This window comes from Oreochromis aureus, linkage group 11 (genome assembly GCF_013358895.1).
Source record: "Oreochromis aureus strain Israel breed Guangdong linkage group 11, ZZ_aureus, whole genome shotgun sequence".
Lineage (NCBI taxonomy): Eukaryota > Metazoa > Chordata > Actinopteri > Cichliformes > Cichlidae > Oreochromis > Oreochromis aureus.
The window spans coordinates 1,458,009-1,481,950 of record NC_052952.1 but is presented as its reverse complement, the minus strand read 5'-3'; the positions used below and the strand labels follow the sequence as shown (position 1 = coordinate 1,481,950).

At 42.7% G+C, this 23,942-nt stretch overlaps 1 protein-coding gene across 4 annotated transcripts in view; it reads left to right on the top strand.

Annotated features, from left to right (window-relative positions):
• The window catches only part of adcy3a (adenylate cyclase 3a), a 49,755-nt gene extending 27,843 nt beyond the window's left edge, over positions 1-21,912 (top strand). For 3 of the 4 annotated variants that reach the window (XM_039619818.1, XM_031734709.2, XM_031734710.2), the window contains 9 exons: positions 314-430; positions 659-939; positions 1,442-1,523; positions 9,545-9,703; positions 9,802-9,948; positions 12,370-12,483; positions 13,142-13,268; positions 16,302-16,426; positions 20,201-21,912. In XM_039619818.1, the coding sequence (XP_039475752.1) occupies positions 314-430; positions 659-939; positions 1,442-1,523; positions 9,545-9,703; positions 9,802-9,948; positions 12,370-12,483; positions 13,142-13,268; positions 16,302-16,426; positions 20,201-20,380 (1,332 nt within the window). In that variant the 3' untranslated portion in view covers positions 20,381-21,912. The remainder of the gene's footprint in view (positions 1-313; positions 431-658; positions 940-1,441; positions 1,524-9,544; positions 9,704-9,801; positions 9,949-12,369; positions 12,484-13,141; positions 13,269-16,301; positions 16,427-20,200) is intronic. The other variant, XM_039619819.1, reaches the window with a different exon arrangement.
• Positions 21,913-23,942: the final 2,030 nt, after the last annotated feature.

Genomic DNA, 23,942 nt, shown 5'->3' with positions numbered 1-23,942 from the left:
GACGGGAGGCCAAAACGGAGAGAAAAAGATGCATTTTCAAACGAAAGCGTATTAGTGTGGACGGAGCCTCAGTGATCTGGATGGGTGCTTGCGCTTTTGGAAGTACAACGTTTGAGTATGTCTGCCGCAAAGAAAGCCTAAATGTTTGACATACGCATAAGAAGTTTTTTCCTTTTAACCTTTCACACCATCTCTGACCAAAAGGAACAATGCTGAATTACAAATTATGTTGTTTTTTTTTCTCTGTCACAGTGACAGTATGACTGTTCATGAATAAAAACTTTCATTACTAAATGGATGGCTTCCATGTCAGGTCTTTGCCAAAAAGCTGGTGTCTTTCTCCACCTGGATTGACCACACACGTTGGGCTCGCAACACTTGGGCCATGACTGCCATTTTCATCCTAACCATGGCTGACATAATGGACATGGTGAGCTCTTTGTTCTTTCTTACAGCTTGAAAAAACCAAGACATTGTTTGGAATTTAACATCCAGGCTAAGTACACCTTTTTTCAGTAAGCAGGATTTAAGATAAATTTTGTTACATAAAACTAGAGTCAATAAAAGGTAAAAACTGTGGAGCTTATGGTGGGGTGACGGATATTGCAAATTTGAAATAATGGTAAAGTTGATGGCTTTGTGCCTCTCTACTGTGTAGCTTAGTTGTCTGCCTCAGGTCCCAGACTCAGACACCACCACAGTGGCTCCCTCCTCCTCGTTGTCCACCGTGTCCAGCCTTGAAGGCTGCCTGAACAATCCCAAATATTACAGCTACGTTGCTGTGCTGGCACTGATGGCCACCACAATGCTGGTTCAGGTCAGTCACATGGTTAAGCTTACCCTGATGCTGCTCATCACAGTGGCCACTGGCATCGTTAACATCTACAGCTGGAAGGACATCTTTGACCGCTATGACATGGCCCGCTTCCACGACTACAGGTGAACCAGAAAACACCCAGTATGATCTGTAAGAAGCAGACGTGTGTGTGTGTGTGTGTGTATTCAAGTCTCAGTTTCATGTCAGTGTGTTTTATGCAAAAGATAAGTCCACTTTGTCTCCAGTCCATTTTCCCAATTTTGGGCCACCTTTCAGACTCTAACTGGCATTTAAGAAACTTGCAATATGTATACCAATAACGCAGTCACTTGTTCCAGTATAAAAGAGCTTGCTCTGCCATTGATGGGTTCAGACTCTTATTCTGATATGTGCCTATTATGTTACCAAGCCCCTGTCCCTGTGAAAGCAGGGATAGGCTCCAGCACCTCTCCACAATGAGGCATGGATGTTACCATACCTTCCTTGTACTCGTGCTAGGGTAACATAGTAACATTTGTCTAGAGCTCCAGTGTGTCTGCAGGTCTTGGAACAGTGTTTTCTTGTGGAAAATACACTGAAGAAATTTTCAGACTGTTGTTTTTTTCCCTGTTATGTTTTTGGCAGGTCATTTCTGGTCCCATCTAAATTCGCAATGACAGTTATGATCTTCATTATGATGGTTAGCTTCTATTACTTCTCCAGACATGTAAGTTAAGCTTGTCTATTGTCTTTACTAAAGTAAAGGAAATGCTGTATGTAGTCTTGTATTGTGTAGTACTGACCTGTAGTATCTGTAGTTCTTTGTCATGTTTACTGGTAAATATTTCAGTTCCAAGCCCATAAATATTGTTGAAGATCATTTTATGGTAATTGGACAATATGCACAACTGATACTTTTTTAAATGATTTTCTATCACTAAAACCAGCAGTGTCTAAGAGTAAGAATAACTTTATTGATCCCAGAGGGAAATTCATAGCTCATCTGGTGTTTGCATGAGAATTGAAAAGCCTGACGCGTGTGGGTCTGTGGCTCGTCAGGAGTCATCATGATAACAAATGAGAGAACATCGATTGTAAATACTTTATTTGGGAAATACTTTTAACAGCAGTTGAAATGATGTAGTAGTAGTATTAATACAAATAAAATTAAACATAATACCAAAAATAATAATGTATATACTGACTTATACAAGACAGAGACATGATGAACTGGAACGAGGGCAACTCAGTACCTTTTGGCACTCACATTACCAAATCAGGCAGAGCTCTACCCAGTGCGAGCTAAGGTCTTAGGTGGCACAATGCTAATCTCTTCATCACATGTTGATGCGTCGGCAGCTGGTTGGTAGTCAGTTAGCTCCCATCGTCTTTGTTACAAGATTTAGACAGGATGTTTTCCATAATGCCAGTGTCTTCTCCTGTTTCATAGTCTGGTTGTAAATGTGACTCAGGATCACAAACTGCTGGCTGGTCCTCAGAACTGTGGGGCTGATTCCATCAGGGGCCTGCACTGGTGTCTTTAATCCAGCTGTCCCCTAACCTAGCTAGAAGTCAGAAAGAGAGTTTCTCAGATGTAGAGAATGCCTGATCCAAAGAGTTCACTTGGGGGAAGAAGCAGAGAAAGGTAAAATCACTGAATGTAGTCAGTGTGTAGAGGCCAGAGTATGTGGTGGAGGAGGCACCAGAGAATTGTGAACCAAACTTGTTTAAGAAATAGTTCAGCTCATTTTGATCTCCCGGCCTGCCCACTGGTTGTCACCTTAAACCCAGTGATTTTCTTTATCCCACTCCACACGTCCCTTCTCCTAAGAGCTTCCAGCTTCTTCCTGTTGGAGTCCGTCCACTTGTTCAGCTTCATCCTTAGGTCAGACTGAACTCTCCTCAGTTCTTTCCTGTCCTCCAGAACTGAAGGCAGGTTGGTGCTGAACAAAAGGAATACAGTTATAATTAAAGCTGCAAGCAGCGATATGAGGGCCCTCGCACCCCCGGCGCGTCGAGCCAAGCCCAACACCTAAAACCAGCGCTTCCGATCTGATGTCACATTGATGGAATTCATGCATTTAACCACCAGCTAAAATTTCATCTCATTCAACCATTATTATAGTCGTCCCACTAGGTGGCGCTCTAACCATTACTGACAAATGGCATAACAAACATTTCGAGCTCGAGTCTCATCACGCCTGCGACCTTTGGGAGAGATTGGACATTGTGTTTTTGAGCGACAGCAGGTTACTGCTTTTTGGCGGTGATTGAAACTCCACGTGCCGCCATGACCACCCCTGCTTCCCTGAACGTAAAAAGCTTCGCAATTTAACATCACAAAGGTCTTTAGATTCCACACACAGGAGATCGCGTAAATCTAATGAAATCCCTTGGAGGAGTTCGTCAAAGTATGAGGCCTGAAAAGAGGGGAAAATGTCGCCAAATTTACACATTAATTTTAAAATGGCTGACTTCCTGTTGGATTTGGGATATTGCTCCAAGAGACTTTTTGTACATCTTGATATCTCCAATAAGCTTGCCAGGTTTCAAACTCATACATAAAACACAGAGCAGGGGCTGTTGTTTTGAAATTTTGTAGGGGCGCTGTGGAGCCATTTTGCGCTGTTCAAGGAAAATGAACATATAAAAAGAAATCCTCATCACATTAGAGGTGTGCGCCAAATTTCAAGACTTTTAAAACTTTTCAAGCCCTCAAAAGCCACTTCATCTTTCATGGTGAACTGTGTTGCCACCAGGGTGCGCCTGTTCAGTTTATAGTCACAATTTTCTCACTGAAGCATCAAGAGGGACTGATGGTGATATTCACCGCTTTTGAGGTGGCCACGATGAACCTGTGAAAATCAGTACAACAAAATGAAAGACATGACATTTCCTGGTGCCACTAGGTGGCGCTCTACGTATTCCTGACAATGGGCATATCAATCTCTTCAGGGCGGGTCTGACATCATCCCTGTAAAATCTGGTACTGATCAGATTGGATTTCATTGAGTTACACTAATTTGTTTCTTCATGGCGAGACCTCAATGTTCGCCATGCTGCTGGGGTCACACCTTCAGCGAAAACTCACAGTTTTCTCTGTAACCCAAGACCAACTCCTTAAGGCTTTCCTGGAGAAATTTGAGGCTGCAGATGTCACCCATTACAATACTGTACCCCAAAGTGTAAAACATGACATTTCCTGTTCCCACTAGGTGGCGCTGTCCCTGGTGTCAAATATGGCAGTTGAAATATGTTCAGGGGTGGAGCCTTATCATATGTGTCCACTTTGGTCAAGGTCGGACAATGTATGACAGAACGAGAGGCAATAAGATTTTCATGGCGAGTCATCGAAATTCGCCGTGGCGCCACGGCCTCACAGTAACCCGAAAACTCAAAAGCTCCGCAATTTAACATGGCCCAGGGGTGTAGTTGACACTGACCAAATATGAAGCTTGTAATGATGAAATTCCAATGAGGAGTTCGCAAAAGTTCGAGGCATGGAAATGGCAAAATTAGAGCCAAATGTCACCTTCACTTCCAAATGGCGGACTTCCTGTTGGGTTTAGGACATGGCCATAATAGACTTTTACGTGCGTCTCGAACGTTAGATATGTGTTCCGAGTTTTATACATGTAGGTCATACCCATCTCGGGGCTCGCGTTTCTCATTTTTCTAGGTGGCGCTACTGAGCCAATTTTCCCTGGACATGTCTCCACGGACATTAAAATACGTGAATTTTCACCAGACCTGACGCGCCTGCAAAATTTCATGAGTTTTCGAGCATGTTTAGGCCCTCAAAAGGCCGATTCATTTGCCGAAATAATAATAATAATAATAATAATTAAAGCTGCAAGCAGCGATATGAGGGCCCTCGCACCTTCGGCGCCGTCGAGCCAAGCCCAACACCTAAAACCAGCGCTTCCGATCTGATGTCACATTGATGGAATTCATGCATTTAACCACCAGCTAAAATTTCATCTCATTCAACCATTATTATAGTCGTCCCACTAGGTGGCGCTCTAACCATTACTGACAAATGGCATAACAAACATTTCCAAGCTCGGTCTCATCACGCCTATGACCTTTGGGAGAGATTGGACATTGTGTTTTTGAGCGACAGCAGGTTACTGCTTTTGGCGGTGATTGAAACTCCACGTGCCGCCATGACCACCCGCTTCCCTGAACGTAAAAGCTTCGCAATTTAACATCACAAAGGTCTTTAGATTCCACACAGGAGATCGCGTAAATCTAATGAAATCCCTTGGAGGAGTTCGTCAAAGTATGAGGCCTGAAAAGAGGGAAAATGTCGCCAAATTTACACATTAATTTTAAAATGGCTGACTTCCTGTTGGATTTGGGATATTGCTCCAAGAGACTTTTTTGTACATCTTGATATCTCCAATAAGCTTGCCAGGTTTCAAACTCATACATAAAACACAGAGCAGGGGCTGTTGTTTTGAAATTTTGTAGGGGGCGCTGTGGAGCCATTTTGCGCTGTGTTCAAGGAAAATGAACATATAAAAAAAGAAATCCTCATCACATTAGAGGTGTGCGCCAAATTTCAAGACTTTTTAAACTTTTCAAGCCCCTCAAAAGCCACTTCATCTTTCATGGTGAACTGCGCTGCCACCAGGGTGCGCCCGCTCAGTTTATAGTCACAATTTTCTCACTGAAGCATCAAGAGGGACTGATGGTGATATTCACCGCTTTTGAGGTGGCCACGATGAACCTGTGAAAATCAGTACAACAAAATGAAAGACATGACATTTCCTGGTGCCACTAGGTGGCGCTCTACGTATTCCTGACAATGGGCATATCAATCTGTTCAGGGCGGGTCTGACATCATCCCTGTAAAATCTGGTACTGATCAGATTGGATTTCATTGAGTTACACTAATTTGTTTCTTCATGGCGAGACATCAATGTTAGCCATGCTGCTGGGGTCACACCCTTCAGCGAAAACTCACAGTTTTCTCTGTAACCCAAGACCAACTCCTTAAGGCTTTCCTGGAGAAATTTGAGGCTGCAGATGTCACCCATTACAATACTGTACCCCAAAGTGTAAAACATGACATTTCCTGTTCCCACTAGGTGGCGCTGTCCCTGGTGTCAAATATGGCAGTTGAAATATGTTCAGGGTGGAGCCTTATCATATGTGTCCACTTTGGTCAAGGTCGGACAATGTATGACAGAACGAGAGGCAATAAGATTTTCATGGCGAGTCATCGAAATTACGCCGTGGCGCCACGGCCTCACAGTAACCCGAAAACTCAAAAGCTCCGCAATTTAACATGGCCCAGGTGTGTAGTTGACACTGACCAAATATGAAGCTTGTACGATGAAATTCCAATGAGGAGTTCGCAAAGTTCGAGGCATGGAAATGGCAAAATTAGAGCCAAAATGTCACCTTCACTTCCAAATGGCGGACTTCCTGTTGGGTTTAGGACATGGCCATAATAGACTTTTATGTGCGTCTCCGAACGTTAGATATGTGTTCGAGTTTTATACATGTAGGTCATACCCATCTCGGGGCTCGCGTTTCTCATTTTTCTAGGTGGCGCTACTGAGCCAATTTTCCTGGACATGTCTCACGGACATTAAAATACGTAAATTTTCACCAGACCTGACGCGCAGTGCAAAATTTCATGAGTTTTCGAGCATGTTTAGGCCCTCAAAAGGCCGATTCATTTGCCAAATAATAATAATAATAATAATAATAATAATAATAATAATAATAATAATAAGAAACAGAGAGATATAATAGGGCTTCGCACTTTTGTGCTCGGGCCCTAATAATAATAATAATAATAATAATAATAATAATAATAATAATTAAAGCTGCAAGCAGCGATATGAGGGCCCTCGCACTTCGGCGCGTCGAGCCAAGCCCAACACCTAAAACCAGCGCTTCCGATCTGATGTCACATTGATGGAATTCATGCATTTAACCACCAGCTAAAATTTCATCTCATTCAACCATTATTATAGTCGTCCCACTAGGTGGCGCCTAACCATTACTGACAAATGGCATAACAAACATTTCCGAGCTCGAGTCTTATCACGCCTGCGACCTTTGGGAGAGATTGGACATTGTGTTTTTGAGCGACAGCAGGTTACTGCTTTTTGGCAAGTGATTGAAACTCCACGCGCCGCCATGACCACCCCTGCTTTCCCTGAACGTAAAAGCTTCGCAATTTAACATCACAAAGGTCTTTAGATTCCACACACAGGAGATCACGTAAATCTAATGAAATCCCTTGGAGGAGTTCACAAAAGTATGAGGCCTGAAAAGAGGGGAAAATGTCGCCAAATTTACACCTTAATTTTAAAATGGCTGACTTCCTGTTGGATTTGGGATATTGCTCCAAGAGACTTTTTGTACATCTTGATATCTCCAATAAGCTTGCCAGGTTTCAAACTCATACATAAAACACAGAGCAGGGGCTGTTGTTTTGAAATTTTGTAGGGGGCGCTGTGGAGCCATTTTGCGCTATTCAAGGAAAATGAACATATAAAAAGAAATCCTCATCACATTAGAGGTGTGCGCCAAATTTCAAGACTTTTAAACTTTTCAAGCCCCTCAAAAGCCACTTCATCTTTCATGGTGAACTGCGTTGCCACCAGGGTGCGCCTGCTCAGTTTATAGTCACAATTTTCTCACTGAAGCATCAAGAGGGACTGATGGTGATATTCACCGCTTTTGAGGTGGCCACGATGAACCTGTGAAAATCAGTACAACAAAATGAAAGACATGACATTTCCTGGTGCCACTAGGTGGCGCTCTAGTATTCCTGACAATGGGCATATCAATCTGTTCAGGGCGGGTCTGACATCATCCCTGTAAAATCTGGTACTGATCAGATTGGATTTCATTGAGTTACACTAATTTGTTTCTTCATGGCGAGACCTCAATGTTCGCCATGCTGCTGGGGTCACACCCTTCAGCGAAAACTCACAGTTTTCTCTGTAACCCAAGACCAACTCCTTAAGGCTTTCCTGGAGAAATTTGAGGCTGCAGATGTCACCCATTACAATACTGTACCCCAAAGTGTAAAACATGACATTTCCTGTTCCCACTAGGTGGCGCTGTCCCTGATGTCAAATATGGCAGTTGAAATATGTTCAGGGGTGGAGCCTTATCATATGTGTCCACTTTGGTCAAGGTCGGACAATGTATGACAGAACGAGAGGCAATAAGATTTTCATGGCGGAGTCATCGAAATTGTGTGGCGCCACGGCCTCACCGTATCCCGAAAACTCAAAAGCTCCGCAATTTAACATGGCCCAGGTGTGTAGTTGACTCTGACCAAATATGAAGCTTGTACAATGAAATTCCAATGAGGAGTTCAAAAAGTTCGAGGCATGGAAATGGCAAAATTAGAGCCAAAATGTCACCTTCACTTCCAAATGGCGGACTTCCTGTTGGGTTTAGGACATGGCCATAATAGACTTTTTGTGCGTCTCCGAACGTTAGATATGTGTTCCGAGTTTTATACATGTAGGTCATACCCATCTCGGGGCTCGCGCTTTCTCATTTTCTAGGTGGCGCTACTGAGCCAATTTTCCTGGACATGTCTACGGACATTAAAATACGTAAATTTTCACCAGACCTGACGCTGTGCAAAATTTCATGAGTTTTTGAGCATGTTTAGGCCCTCAAAAGGCCGATTCATTTGCCGAAATAATAATAATAATAATAATAATAATAATAATAATAATAATAATAATAATAATAATAATAATAATAAGAAACAGAGCAGATACAATAGGGCCTTCGCACTTTGTGCTCGGCCCCTAATAATAATAAGAAACAGAGCAGATACAATAGGGCCTTCGCACTTTTGTGCTCGGGCCCTAAATAGTGCCAACGTCAACAGGTGGGTTATTGGTAAAAGCATTATTTACAGGTAGCATCTAAATTCAAAGAGAAAGAAATGCTGTACTTCATAGTCTAAAACCGAAGAAAATTTCTGGGTGAACCTGATATTTTCCATGAAATAGCAAAGAAAATAACACAATAAGAAAGAGAAATGCTTTGTTTCAAACCACTGAGGGACCTTGCATGGTAGTGCCTTCATGGAGCAGACTTGTTTTCCTGTCAATTCCATGTGGGTGGGATTGGTAGAGAACTTTTTAAAGACCAAGTCGCCTTTAACTCTCTGTCATGTTCCTCGAAACATTGCAGTGTGATGAATGTAGAGTGGCAGCTTTGTATGAGGTGCTGCTCCATGCACAGAAAGATGTGATGTGCTGTGTGTTCTTATACAGTTCAGTCCAAGCAGCCATGCTTTTTATAAACTTCCACATTAGCTCTTTTGTGGGAATTGGGCCACATGGTTTGGTGAGCTTTGGGTGACCACCCTCCACAAGGACTGACTCTTTCTGTAGCCATCACTCTTTCATCTTTGTGGAGGTTTCTTACATTTTTTCTGCTTCTAGCATACTGTTTACTTGTTGTTCCTTTTCCTTCTTTTTTTAGGGTTAGGAAATTAACCACACATTTGCATTTGATGAAACTAAATTTTATTGGCTAATTGCTGAAAGAGTTATATATAGCTTTTTCACTTATATAAATAAAATATATATTATTTTATTTGAATACATGTCAGTAATATATCTTTAGGCAAAATAGTTTTATATTACAGCCTTATGACTTGAAGTCCAGTCAGTTTTTCCCCTGCGGTTTGCTAATGTGCAACATTTTAGCATTTCATTGCTAACATGAGAACCTGTTTGGCACCTGAAGGTGGAGAAGCTTGCCCGTACCCTTTTCCTCTGGAAGATTGAAGTTCATGAACAAAAGGAGAAGGTGTATGAGATGCGGCGCTGGAACGAAGCACTGGTAACCAACATGCTGCCTGAACATGTGGCTCGACACTTCCTAGGATCCAAGAAAAGGGACGAGGTAAGAGGTTCACTTTTGCTGATAACACATCACATCCTTAACTCACTGTGACTGTCAGAAGTCTTTTCTGTCTACCCTAATGATCCATTCTGTTCCAGGAACTGTACAGCCAGTCATATGACGAGATTGGAGTCATGTTTGCTTCTATCCCCAACTTTTCTGACTTTTACACAGAGGAGAGCATCAATAACGGAGGCATTGAATGCTTACGCTTTCTCAACGAGATCATCTCAGACTTTGACAGTGTAAGGTGCCTTTTTTTCTCAGTGTCATACAGGTTTGATTTCTTCAAGAAATCAGATCAGGTCATTTCCAGCTCTGCTGCTCTGGGACTTTAACTCAGATTATTTCATGACACATAGTTGAAAATACTACTCATTGACCTTATCCTGCCCATCACTTTACTATTATGGAAGAGGTTAAAACTACAGCCACATGTGGAGCTTTTGGCTTTCATCAGGGTCATCACAAAACATATTACAGATAGCATTTTAACTATTATATATATTGAGTCAGAAAAATCAAACAAGCGATTATATGTGCCCAGCATACACCAATGAGACACTGGCATGTGCTGTAATCTGATGCATGCTTTTAGAGAAAGGGATGTTCCACCGATATAGACTTTCTTACATGGACACTGTATTACAGGTGATGAAGCCCTTGGTGTAAAACATGATTCATACGAGCTGATACTGTACAGGAGTTCCTTTACGACAAATGACACCACCATTCCTGTCACTCGACACTTCCATGAAAAACAATCGTAGATATTGTTTTTACATTTTATAGCCACAGGCGTGATGTTACTTCTCTCAGGAAAATGAGGGAAGCATTTTGAATTTTCTATTTTTAACTTTTGTTTCCAAGGGGTATGAATGGGAATTTAACCATTTAGTTTAAGAAATTAGATTTTTTAGTGGTTCCGGAGTGTCTTAAGTGCCAAACACCGTACCACAACCCCTCCGGTCACTCAGGTTCAGACTGGGCAGACCATTCCTCCCAATCACAACCCTCAAGTCTCACTATCTTTGCTCACGTGAATGTTGACGTCCACTAGCAGACGATGGCGTGCCCAAATAGGGCGGTCTCCAGCACCCCACCCAGTGACTTTAAAACCGCTGGGTACTCTAAACTATTGCTAGGAACATAAATGCAGATATGAGTCAGGACCTGTTCCTAACCAAAGACAGAGGGAAACAAGCCTCTTATCTCCTGGCCAAGACCCGAGTGTGTGGGCAGCAAACCAGGGAGATACCCACCCCTACCCACCACCTCTCACCAAGGGTCAAAATTAGAACAGAATCCAGCCCCTCTCCAGGAGACTGCTTCCCGAATGTTGAGCTGTGAGCATGACTGTATGTAGCCAGTCTCTCTCAACCTCACAACACGAGCTCCGATCTGATGGGGATTGGACTGCTAGCGCTCAACTCACAGAGCATATGGCCGAACATATGGCTCATATGGTTTCTTGGGGTGTGCCAGAGTGGGCCCCATGAATGAAGGCCAGCCACCAGGCGTTTTCCCTCTTCCTTCTCATGCCTCCTCATGCCTCGTTCCAGGGCAGGGCCCTGGTACCCCTGACCAGGCCAGGAAAAACCTGTGTTATTGTCTTCATAGGAGTTATCCGAATTGTTCTTTGTATTTGAAATGTCTGTAATACGTTCTGTGACGATCCCAATGAACACCACAAGCCACAGCTTGTCAGTCAGGCATTAAAGTTGTTCATAAAACTGTGTAATAATGGTTTTGCCTGAGCTTTAACTTCACTAGAAATACTCAGCCTCCTCTGGAGATTGTCTCCATCTGCAGTAATTTGTATTTGGCAATATGGCTGAAACACTCCCAACACAGAACAGGGCTCGTATAGAGCACTGATAACAAATATAAGATTGATTAAGTTAGATACAGCAAAAATTCTGTTTTATTTTAATTCAATTTTATTTATATAGCGCCAAATCACAACAACAGTCACCTCAAGGCGCGTTATACTGTAAGGTAGACCCTACAATAATAGATACAGAGAAAAACCCAACAATCATATGACCCCCTATGAGCAAGCACTTTGGCGACAGTGGGAAGGAAAAACTCCCTTTTAACAGGAAGAAACCTCCGGCAGAACCAGGCTCAGGGAGGGGCGGGGCCATCTGCTGTGATTGGTTGGGGTGAGAGAAGGAAGACAGGATAAAGACATGCTGTGGAAGAGAGACAATTTGTATAAAGGTTATGAGCAGAGAAAGCAGACATTGAAATCAGAAATATAACTCAAATATCTGTGAGCTAGCTGAATTTCTGATTCGTGCACTAGAAAGAGTTGTGGATGAAATATTCTGTATATTAGTTTAAATTTGATTTTACTTGCAGTCTCTCTAATTATGACTTGGATGGTGATCAGACCACATCTACATGATGTCAATGCAGAAATCTTTTAATTCCCAAAGGTTCACATTTTCTTTCACCTGTGTGGATAGCAGACTCCTGTAATAGAAATATTAAAAACAGTTACAAACACCTCAATATGTCTGTTTAGTGGTCAGATGAAGTTGAAATGTAAGTTGCTCAGATGTCCCGGGTGCAGTGCTTTCTAAAAAATACTTGCAGTGTGTTTGTCTGAGCTTTAATTGTCAGTATATGTAAACATAACCTCCCACTTGTGTCCATGTCAGCTGCTTGATGAGCCTCAGTTTCGCTGCATTACAAAAATCAAGACTATTGGCAGCACATACATGGCAGCGTCAGGTGTCACCCCGGACGTCAGCAACGGTTACAACTCCATCAAGGTCAGTATGGTCACATGACTTCTTCAGCTTCATTGTGTGTCATGGCTGACAGAGCCAACATCAGCTCTCATAGGAACATAATTGCATATTAGTGTGAATAGATTTAGATCTGCTGCAGGTTTGGTGCAACTCTCTTTGTGGAAATATTCTTTTGATTAAGACGATCTGATTAGGATCCAGGTACAGTTTACTGTAGTGCAGAGGGCATAACTGAGACTGAGAACACCATTTTATTTGCACCTGTTGAAAGCCTCGTTTTAAGGTTCAACGCTTAATTTTACAGTTAGGCTTAGTTTTAGGTGAGAGTAAGGCACTTACAGAACTTGTTAATGATAGTTTAATGCTGAGGTAAGAGGCTTATACAAGCATTAATGTTAATGGATATCATTATAAATACAAGCAGGCATGCACAACAGAGAATGATGAAAAATTAAAGGCTGAATTAAGAAAATGGACACACATGACTGGACTACTTGGTGATTCAAAGTTAGTCACCAGGAAAAAAAGACGCTCACTCCCAGTTATCTTGCAATCTGGTCGGTTGTTTTTACGTACCAGAACCCAAATAAATAATCCAGACTTTATAATACAGTAAAGAGCTGTTTAACCAAGTGAAAAACTGAGTTTCTACAAATCATGTTTGCTTTTTGTCTGACAGAAGGAAGAGCTGTCGGACACGGAGCGCTGGCAGCACCTGGCAGACCTTGCAGACTTTGCGCTGGCCATGAAGGTTACACTTATGAACATCAACTACCAATCATTCAACAATTTCATGCTGCGCATCGGTATGTCCTAATCTTAAGATGGTTAAAGGGTTGCATGTTAGGTGTGTGTTACTGTGCAGGTACGTCCTCTTGAATATCTGCCAAAGAAATAAAAGTCCTAACAGGACGGGACAACATGGGGTGAGTCATCCTTTATGAGAAAAATGTATTAAAGTACAATCCTTACTTTAAGGATATTTTATCTCTCTTATGGTCAGTGGATTCAAACAATGTAGAAACAAAACCCACCAAATGGTTGACGTCATGAACGAAGCTGAACTTGCAGACTTCATCTTTGTACATGTTGTATTCATGCTGTGTACTGCTCATCCAGACTACCAGAACATTCTTCTGTTACTCTGCATCGTAGACAAACTGTTCATCGTAGGTTTGATATTTGAGTTGGATGAGTTGGAATCATACTGAACTAAAATTAGACGTGTGCTTTAGATTGTGACACTTGAATTAACTTTAAAATATAACTTTAAGTATAACTTTAATATACTAGAGAGACCTGGTCTGTTAGAAACTTTTACTTCTGAATGTAATGAAGAGCAGACAGACGGTGACCAACATCACAGGGAGGCTGAGGTTGTGGTGGAGAGGACATTCTTACTAGTGCAGGCTTTACTGTCTTATTATAGTCTCAAGTGTCATGAAACAGTCAATGAAAGATTCAATAATCAGCCTCGAAAACAGATAAAAAACTACATTTGTATCAATCCATCCATCCATTCACTTCTGCTTATCCTTTTCAGGGCTCCAACGCGGGGAACTCTGCTGCGCATCACCAGGAGCCTATCCCAGCTGTCACTCCTGTCCTGCTGTATCATTTTGTAAAATCTTAACAAAATGCAGCATAACTTTAAGGCTATTCATCATTCACTTCCATTCTCTGATCTGGTCTTCACTCAAAAATCCATCCACAGGGTGCTCCAACATGTCCAGAACTCTGCTGCTGGAACAAAGTCAGGACTCCTTCTATCCACCATTGGAAAACTCTGTCCTGATGCATGAATCTTTTCTTTGGACTCCCAAGTCAAATGATATGGAACAAGCATCAATTTAAAAATACTATATTAGCTGTATTTAGTAGGCAGCATTCATCATCTCTCTCCTCCATACCTCTCTCTGATCTGGTTAACATCACCGCCCATCTCGATGTCTGTCTTAGATCTTCTTCTTCCCTTTCTCTCTCTGTCCCCTCCCCCCGTCTTGCCACCGTGGGGAGCAGGGCTTTCAGCTGCTCTGCTCCTCCACTCTGGACTTCCCTACCTCCTGATTTAAGAAATATCACTTCCTTCTCTCTCTTTAAGTCCCAACTCAAAACTCACTTGTTCAAAATAGCTTATAACCTCTCCACTCTGCTATTTTAAATTTGTTTAATGTCTTATGCTTTTATGATTGTGTAAACTGCTTGCTTTTATGTTGCTTTTATTATTCTACCATGTACAGTGTCCTTGAGTGTTCTGAAAGGCGCTTTCAAATAAAAAATTTATTATTATTAACTAAGGGAGGATTCAGGGTCACCTGGTCCAGCCCTAACTATATGCTTTAGCAAAAAGGAAAGTTTGAAGCCTAATCTTGAAAGTAGAGATAGTGTCTGTCTCCTGAATCCAAACTGGAAGCTGGTTCCACAGAAGAGGGGCCTGAAAACTGAAGGCTCTGCCTCCCATTCTACTTTTAAATACTCTAGGAACAACAAGTAGGCCTGCAGTGTGAGAGCGAAGTGCTCTAATAGGGTGATATGGTACTACAAGGTCATTAAGATAAGATGGGGCCTGATTATTTAAGACCTTGTATGTGAGGAGCAGGATTTTGAATTCAATTCTGGATTTAACAGGAAGCCAATGAAGGAAGCCAAAACAGGAGAAATCTGCTTCTCTTTCTAGTCCCTGTCAGGACTCTTGCTGCAGCATTTTGGATCAGCTGAAGACTTTTCAGGGAGTTTTTAGGACATCCTGATAATAAAGAATTACAATGAAGATTTTTTTCTAAAATTGCTGTAACTAAGCTTAAGGTTATAATTCCTCCACTGTTATCTTATTCAATGCCATGGGTCAACACAGTGCAGAGCAGCTACAGGACCTAAACTCTACTTCCACAGAGTCCCATTTTCTTGTTAATAGTGTTCCATCCTCACTGCACATGACCCTGGCTACTGTGGCTCCTGTGAAAAGAAAGCCTCAACCCGGTGCATAATTCCTGGTATAACTCACAGATGTGAATCTTAAGGCAGATAACCCATAAGGTGGAGAAGAAATGGCAATTTACTTATTTAGAAGATGTTCATTTATGCTGGAAAAATAGTTGGTTGTTCTATAAAAAAGAGCTCCCTAAACTTAGGACATCTTACTATCAGTGATTGAAGAAAATGAGAACAACCTGATTTTCTTAAAGCATTGGAGCCAGTTAGAGCTCTGACTGAACTGAGCCTTTAACCTTAACTAGTAACAACTTCATGAAAAAAAATTCCAACCATCTCTGCTTCTTATTCAGATAAAACTGAGGTTATGGTACTAAGCCCTAAAAATCTTACTCTGGACTCTTACTCTGGATGGGACTACCTTGGCTTAATACTGTAAAGAGTTTTATAGTTATTGTGTTTTGTAGTCACTCTTCTGGGGAACCAGCTTCCAGTTTGAATTTGGGAGACATATAGCCTCTATACTTTAAAATGTAAGCTCAAAACTTTCTTTTTTGATAAAGCTCATTCTTGACCCTCCCTTAGCTATGCTGCTCTAGGCTGCTGGGGGCTTCCCATAATACACTCTGTGTTTATGCACCACTTTGGTGTGTCTTTGTCCTGTCTTTTGTCTTCATCCCTGAGCCTGGTTCTACTTGAGGGTTTTTATCTTCTTCTTCCAGTTGTCACCACATATATGGTCATATGAGGTTGTCTGATTGGGGTTTTCTTGTTATTGTTGTTGAGTCTTTATCTTACAATATAAAGTGCCTGGAGGCAACTTTGCTTGTGATTTGGAACTAAATAAACAGACTGAACTGAATTATAATTAAATTCAACATGTTGCATATTTCAACACTCTCTTTTAGGTCTAAATAAGGGTGGGGTGCTAGCTGGAGTGATTGGTGCTCGCAAACCCCACTTTGACATCTGGGGCAACACTGTAAACGTGGCAAGCCGCATGGAGTCCACAGGTGTGATGGGCAACATCCAGGTACTGCTTTACTTCAGACTTCTGCTTTAGTCAAATATTGTTTAAATAACCTCTAAAGAGATTATTGTAGAAAGGAGACAAGATAAATTGTATAAAGTTTATTTTAGGCATTTTTAAGATCACATCAAAAAGTCTCTGTTGTACGATGAGGAGGACTTCCCATCTGGCATCTGAGGCCGAGTAACCAGCTTGGTTGTATACAAGTGTGATCTTTTGCTAGCACTATACCATTCTTCCCAGGAAACATTTTTCTGATTTTTCCACCAGCGACATGGGCCTGGGCAACTGAGGGGGCACAATTATGACAGCTCGGCCTATGGCACGGTCGTGTGTTGAGACTTCTGTTTGACCTGGATGCTTCAGTCTTCCACTGGTGATAAAGTTACCTTGTCCAGAAACCACCTGCAGCAGTGAGGCATCCTGCTGCTGCATCCTGAGCCGGAGAGTTGATGTAATGGATCAGGAGTATCCAATGATGCGCAGCCAAGAGGGTTTCACATCTATCTCACTGAGTGCCATGCGGGGGGCTTACTCAGGAACAATCTGATCCTCGGGATGGTTGGAGTGCAGACTTACCTTATTTCAGTCTCACAGGTTCATCAGAAATGTGTGTGGTGGATTAGAATGGAAGGTAATCTTCTGATTTGCCAGCTGCACCTGAAGAATGGGCTAAATGGTGGAGAAAGCCTCCTGCAACTCTTGAGACCTGCCTCAGAAATTGGTTCTATAATTTCACTACATATCGAATGGTGTTCTCGACAGGAGACACAAGACCACGAAGCAAGCGTCTGAGCCCAGAGTCAGCAGCAAATCAAGGTGTACAGATCTGATGATTATGCACTTAAAGATTATCCCTCAGAGGCTCTCATGTCAAGCAATCAACTCCAGTTGAACAGAATACAGGTTTGTGGATGTGGAGTCTCTCTGTGGGCAAATCAGCCATTGTAGTGAGGACAGGTGTGTTGGTTGGGAGGGCCAGTGCTCTGAAGTTTGTTGCAATAAAATGGGGGCCGTGAGCCCAGCAGCAGGCTGGTGAAAGATCATAGAGCTGCTTCCCCCTTGTGATGCCATTATCCAGGATTTCCACTGATATATTTCCACTGGTGAGAACTGGTGAGCTCCTGGATTTCAGCACAAACTGAAGACCTTTTAGCAAGAGGACTCAGAGCGCAACTAACCCAGCGCAGTAGTGGATTCAGTCCACGGTGTTTTGCAGCGGTAGAGCATGCTCAGTTTGCACAGTGGTCTGAACAGCTCTGAGCTCCAAACGAAGCATGAACAATTTCTTCTGAGGAGCTGCTTGGGATCTGGCCATCAGGAAAGTATCAGTTGTGGCAGTCTGTGGTCCTTGGGTAAGCTACAGCCACAGCTGTTGTGGTGCACATGATGGTGTGGAATGTACCAGAATCCAGTCGAACCATTCCCCCTCCTCTGGAGTCAACTTCACCACAGATTTCTCCACTTTGTGGACCTCCTGGTTATATGTCTGTGACCTGCTAAAGTCCTTCCATAATCACAGCTTACTGGCTATTGATTCATGACAGCTTCTTGAGGTGCTTTCAGGGGAGGTGGAAAGGGAGGATGTCAAGCTGCCACAGCCTTTCCACGTTTTTGTAAAGCAATGTTGTCTGTGTGAATAAGGACGAGTGTAAGCATCTATCAGCTTACTGTTGTAGACTACTGGTGGGTTGCTGCAGTGCCGAACCCGGCTTGGTGCAGACTGCTTCTGGCCCTCCAAGCAACCCATGGATCACTGGCCAAACATGAATAATAAGGTGAGGGTGATCTGATCCAATCATAGGTCTCACCTGGCTGAGACCTTTAAGGGGAAGTCTTAGGTGTAGGTGGTTGTTTTCGATTGTTTCCACTGGGCAGGATCGTTTAGCTAGGGCTAGTTGTGGAGCTGTGAATGCATTCAATATTTAATGCCTCACCTTTGGCTCAGCTTTAGTGAACATATCCAGTGATATCCTCCATTCAGCTGTAGGACTTACTGTCGCAATGGTTCACAGGGCTACAACCTTGTCTCTCTGGGCAGGGCGAGGAACTTCATGGGAGCAGACAATTTTCTCTCCAACCTGTCATCCAGCATTGCAAAGGTCTGCATCTATGTTGATAGTGATGGTCAGCATAGATGACACTGGACGCAGTATTCATGGTAAGAATATTAGGGTTTTGCTCTTTAGCCTTGGCAAGGCCATGTAGTGCAAGGTGTTGCTCACCACAGGTGCTGCTGGGTTTCTTGAGCATGCAATTGTGAGCAACATGGTTTCGGTCACATTCGTACAACATTCGTATCTCTGATCCAGTCCACCACAGTGGCCACGTCTAGCCTGGAGAAATCCTTGCATCCACTCAAGTAATGCTCCTCACAAAAATGGTAAATGGTAAATGGCTCAAGTAATGCTCCTCTACAAGGACCCCAAAGGCAATAAGGATGGAATTCACACACATTCTTGATGCTTCTGTGTTACAGCTGCACTTTGAAGATGGATGGGCCACCACCACCAGTAGGCAAGGGTGAAGTGTCTTGTGGTAGTGGACTGTAAGCCGGGGCTCGAAACTACCTTCTTCCGTTCTTGGTTTGAGCCACGATGCCTAAAAAGACTTGGAAACACTCTTTTCTTCAGTGATGCTGCCTTTGAAGATGGATGGGCACAGCAAGTGGTCTGATCCAGACTGTAGGTAGCTTTCTTCTCAGTGATGTTGAAGCAGACTGTAGGTAGCAAAGTTATTCCCAAAGTTATGGGGTGGCTGTTGCTTAGGAGGTAGAGCAGGTCATCTACTAATCGGAAGGTTGGTAGTTGAATCCCTGGCTGATCCAGTCTGCATTCCATATATCCTTGGACAAGATACTAATCCTGCATCCATCGGAGTATGAATATGTGTGAATGTTAGATAGAAAGCACTTATGTAGAAAACCATTTACTGATACCTCAAAGCAAGTTAATAAGTAGTCGGTCTACATGGTATCCACATTGGAGTTACCTCTCTGCTACTCCATCCACAGTAGTTACCATCCCCAGATGACAGACCCAAGCTTCGAAAGCTTGAGAGTCCCCTGCCTTTATGGGTGGTGTGCACAGGATGGCACTGAGTTCACTTGTACTTCTGTCCGAGAGCCCTCAGCACACTGGTATATGGAGTCGGGTCACAAATATATCGTTTAGCACATCAGAATGCGCTTGGAAACTTCAAGTGAGCTAATAAGATCTTGTAATCCTCGGACAAGTGCTTATGAGGACTAAGAACAGCATCCAGTCCTTTCTGTAGCAAGCAAAGCTGTTCTCCTTCCCAGAGCTGAAACCAGTAAGGTATTTCTAACATGCTGGGTTAGAAACTCTAATGACCAGCTGCTGGTGGCACACGTGACTGAGACCAACGTTACTGTGCAGGTGGCACAGGCTAAAATGAATCATAATAAGGTCTACTGGGCAAAAGAGGGGGATGGTCTGGTTGAAGTGTTCCAGGTAGCCCACATACTTGTGCTGGCTGCAGTAGCTCTGGGTACAAGAGCTGGAGCAGGACTTGATGGATGTACAGATGTTAGAAGATAGTCAGGATGTGGTGAAGTGACTCTGGGGACAGATGCTGATATATCCACGGGGAGCACTGTCGGTGACCAAACATAACCAGTGGAGGTTCCCAGGAATCAGGAAAAATGCAAACAAAGTTTTGAATTTGCAGCTTTGAATTGTGTCCCCTTTGTTTCCCCCATTTCAACTGTAACAAAAGCAATGAGACATACTCTTGTACTCTGTGTGTTTCCCTCAGGTAGTGGAGGACTGCTACAACATCCTGAAGGAGTATGGCTTCCGCTTTGTGAGGAGAGGGCCCATCTTTGTGAAGGGGAAAGGAGAGCTGCTCACTTATTTTCTGAAGGGAAGAGACAAACAAGGCTCATTTATCAATGGCTCCTCTGTCACTCTGCCACATCAGGTGGTGGATAGTTGAGGACTTATCTCTGTCTATCGTGCACACACACTCGTGCACTCATCAGTCATAGGCTGTGTGAAGAGTCATGCAGGGGGAAGAAGTGATTTGATTTAAAGTCCTGGGAAACCTGAAATTATAACTGAACTGAAGCCTGTATTTGATTTTGAAGGTGATTTCAGTTTAGAAGTTTATATTTAAATCAAGATTGTTTGAATAAATTGAGAAGATTAGAAACTGAGGGCACCAAAGTAGAGATTAAAGGGAAATCCTGATTCTTTGACTCTGACACTGAGGGGACTGATCTATGAAAATTCTTACTTCTTAAATAAGGAGTTGTTATGTGGAAATTCATTATATTGGGTTAAACAGGTTAAACAGATATACTGTCTAATTGCTCTTGATTGGACAGATACTGTAGAACAAACTATTCATCATTTGGAAGTTTTTTCCTTTTTGTCCTCGTGTCACCCTTTCGTGTTCATAGCCACAGAAACATTTAGCAAAAGGAAACTTTAGCGTAATGAAACACCCAGTAACTGCTTTACACACCAGATGTGTAAAATCTGTGCAGATATGTTTTATAAACCACTCCAAATGCACTTGTAGCTCAAAACGAAACCAGGTACTGAATATACAGATAGTAAAGTATTACAGTGTTACCCAACTCTGCCAACAAGAGCTCAAACTGGCCCATTAACATGCTGGGTGGCTGTAGCTCAGGAGGTAGAGCAGGTCCTCTACTAATCACAAGGTTCACAGTTAGCTCCCTGCCTGCTGTAATCTTCATTGGGCAAGATAGTAACCCCAAATTGCTCTCCATTGCATCCATTGACGTGTGAACATTAAATAAAAAGCACATAAGAATAAAAAACGTGCTTGGGCATGAGGTATAAACTAGTCCCTTTACCATCCTGCACAGCTTTCACTCCTGGATCAGACCATGAAGTTCTCCCTGCTGCTGCCTTCTGTTGAATCATAGTTTCTTTGTTTCCTTGTTTAGAAACATCAGGACCAGAATTTTTAAGGATGAATCTTTAGCAAAAATGCAACACTGTTTTGTGTGTGCATCTGAAAAGTGTGGTATTTTTGCTTTTTGCGGTGCGCTCAGTGTGTAACGGCCTTAAAGCTGCAGGTCTGACACACAGCTGTCTCTGCTTCAGCACTTAAAGCAATGCATTTAAAAAGCACTCCACCTTTAGAGTACCATGGTATGTGTACATTTTCAACATGTGCAAAGGAAGTGTTGCTTTTGTTCCAACAAAGATTGTTAGCCTTGGCTTGTAAAGTCCAAGCAAACTTTTAAAAATTTCTCTCTCTGTCTCTTTCTCACTCTCACAAATCTCTCCTCTGGAGCAATAAAAATGTATTTTAGGCATAAGCTTTAAATTTACTGCAGGAGGTGAGTCAGTAAGATAAATCTTTAACTCAATTCAGTTTTATTTACACAGCGTCAAATCACAACAGTCGCCTCAAGGTGCTTTATACTGTAAGGTAGACCCTACAATAATAAATACAGAGAAAAACCCAACAATCATATGACCCCCTATGAGCAAGCACTTTGGCGACAGTGGGAAGCAAAAACTCCCTTTTAACAGGAAGAAACCTCCGGCAGAACCAGGCTCAGGGAGGGGCGGGGCCATCTGCTGTGATTGGTTGGGGTGAGAGAAGGAAAACAGGATAAAGACATGCTGTGGAAGAGAGACAGAGATTAATAACAGATATGATTCGATGCAGAGAGGTCTGTTAACACAAGAACTTGTATGTGAGGATTTTGAATTCAATTCTGGATTTAACAGAGAGCCAGTGAAGGAGAAATCTGCTCTCTCTTTCTCAGCAAAGACGAGACAGGCCTCAGCCTCACAGCCGGATAATCTGACTGCATTCGATTAGACTTGATCTGTAACTGTTATTGGGTCGGACGTGGTAGTGCAGTAGTGACATGAGGCAGCTGCTGTGTGACTAATGGAAATGAGTGCGTGCTTGAAAGAAGCTCTTGACTTAAGCAAAACATTTTAAGTAAATGATTCTAATTGTAAAGACAGGCAGGAGACAAAAACATGTGGACTGGTTGGGAATAAACCAGACACTGAGACTGTGTGGAGGCTATCAGAGTAGCACAGGTTCAATGTCTTTTTGTCCAACAGCAGATTGGCCAAATCTTTGGCTTCTGTTAACCAGATTAGCTCTTTGAATTCAGCAAGAGAGAATGCCTTTTTTAGAAATACACTGATGGGCTACATCTCTTTCATAAATGTATCTCTGATTTTTTTTAAAAACAATAGAGATTTCTCTTTTGCACTCTCACAATCCTCTTTAGTAACTAACCAGTTTTGACACCATCTCCTCATCACATGAACACACGGTGGGTTTGGATGCATAGCCTCTATACCAGAGTTCATCCTCAGTTACCAAAAGCCTGACAGACTCACTACTTCTGCCTCTGAGGAGTTGGATTAGACCAGTCAGAGACAACAGTGTGATCATACAGACTCATTTGCTATATGCACTGCTGCTCGTCTGCAGTGGTGGAAGAAGAGTGTGCAACATTGAATGTATGTTTTTTCCTTGATTCTGAAATGGGACACATCTTTCAGTACTGCTCTCCTGCTTCTGTGTCTCGAAGCTGTGTCGAACACGATGGATAGCAGAGGAATTTTTAAAGAGGGAGAGTGGACCATGTTATAAGTGCACATGACAGCTGGGACATGTTAAAATGAAAGAATTTGTTCTTGCAGTTGAAGCGAGCTTCTCCTATTTGTTTGAAAAGCAGAGATGAGACAAACCCCACGTAGCCTCAGCCCGAGGTTTGCCTTACCAATGACTCTTCTCTTCAGTACCTTTGCACCCCTCACTGTCACTGGCCATGTCACTACTGCTGATGCACAATGAGACGGTGAGTCCCAATATGTAGCACTTTCCCCATCCTGCCCCGTGACTCCAAACAGCATAGTTATTCTGAATGGCTGCTTGGGGTGTAACTACTAACAGTCAGAACCTGTTTCCCCATCTGATGGAGCACTGAGGAAAACTCTAATATACAGGCTTCATGCTTGTGGGGATACAAGTAAACCTTATCTGTCCATTTAGTCTTCATGAAACTGGTCCCATAACTTGAGCTGTACAGGCATCTCTCACCCTCACACAAACACTCGGGGTCCTTCCCCAGCAAACAGATGACACTGAGCGTCACCTAAAGCCAGTTTAAGCAACCAGTGATTGGATCACCATGATCTCTGTCTTCAGTTAACCAACAGGTCAGACGTATTCAGGAGAGAAAATGGGACAAACAGTAAGATCTGCCCTTCCTGCACTTGTGCCCATAGTTATGTGTGCTGCCTTTAGCTTAATTATTATAGCTTCAGTTTAGGTTCAGTCTCCTAATGAGATGTTTTAGCTTGTCCAGATAAACGTGTGTGAAAATGCAAATGATTGCACTGAAGCTCAGTTCTTCTAGATGAATGCAAATCTTAGTTAAGCTGGTATTGTACTGTAACTGAGTGAAGTAAGGGGCCGGGTAACATCACCCAAGCCAAGGACACAGCTTCAGCTGACCAAGTCTCATAGTCAACTGAATCAGCTG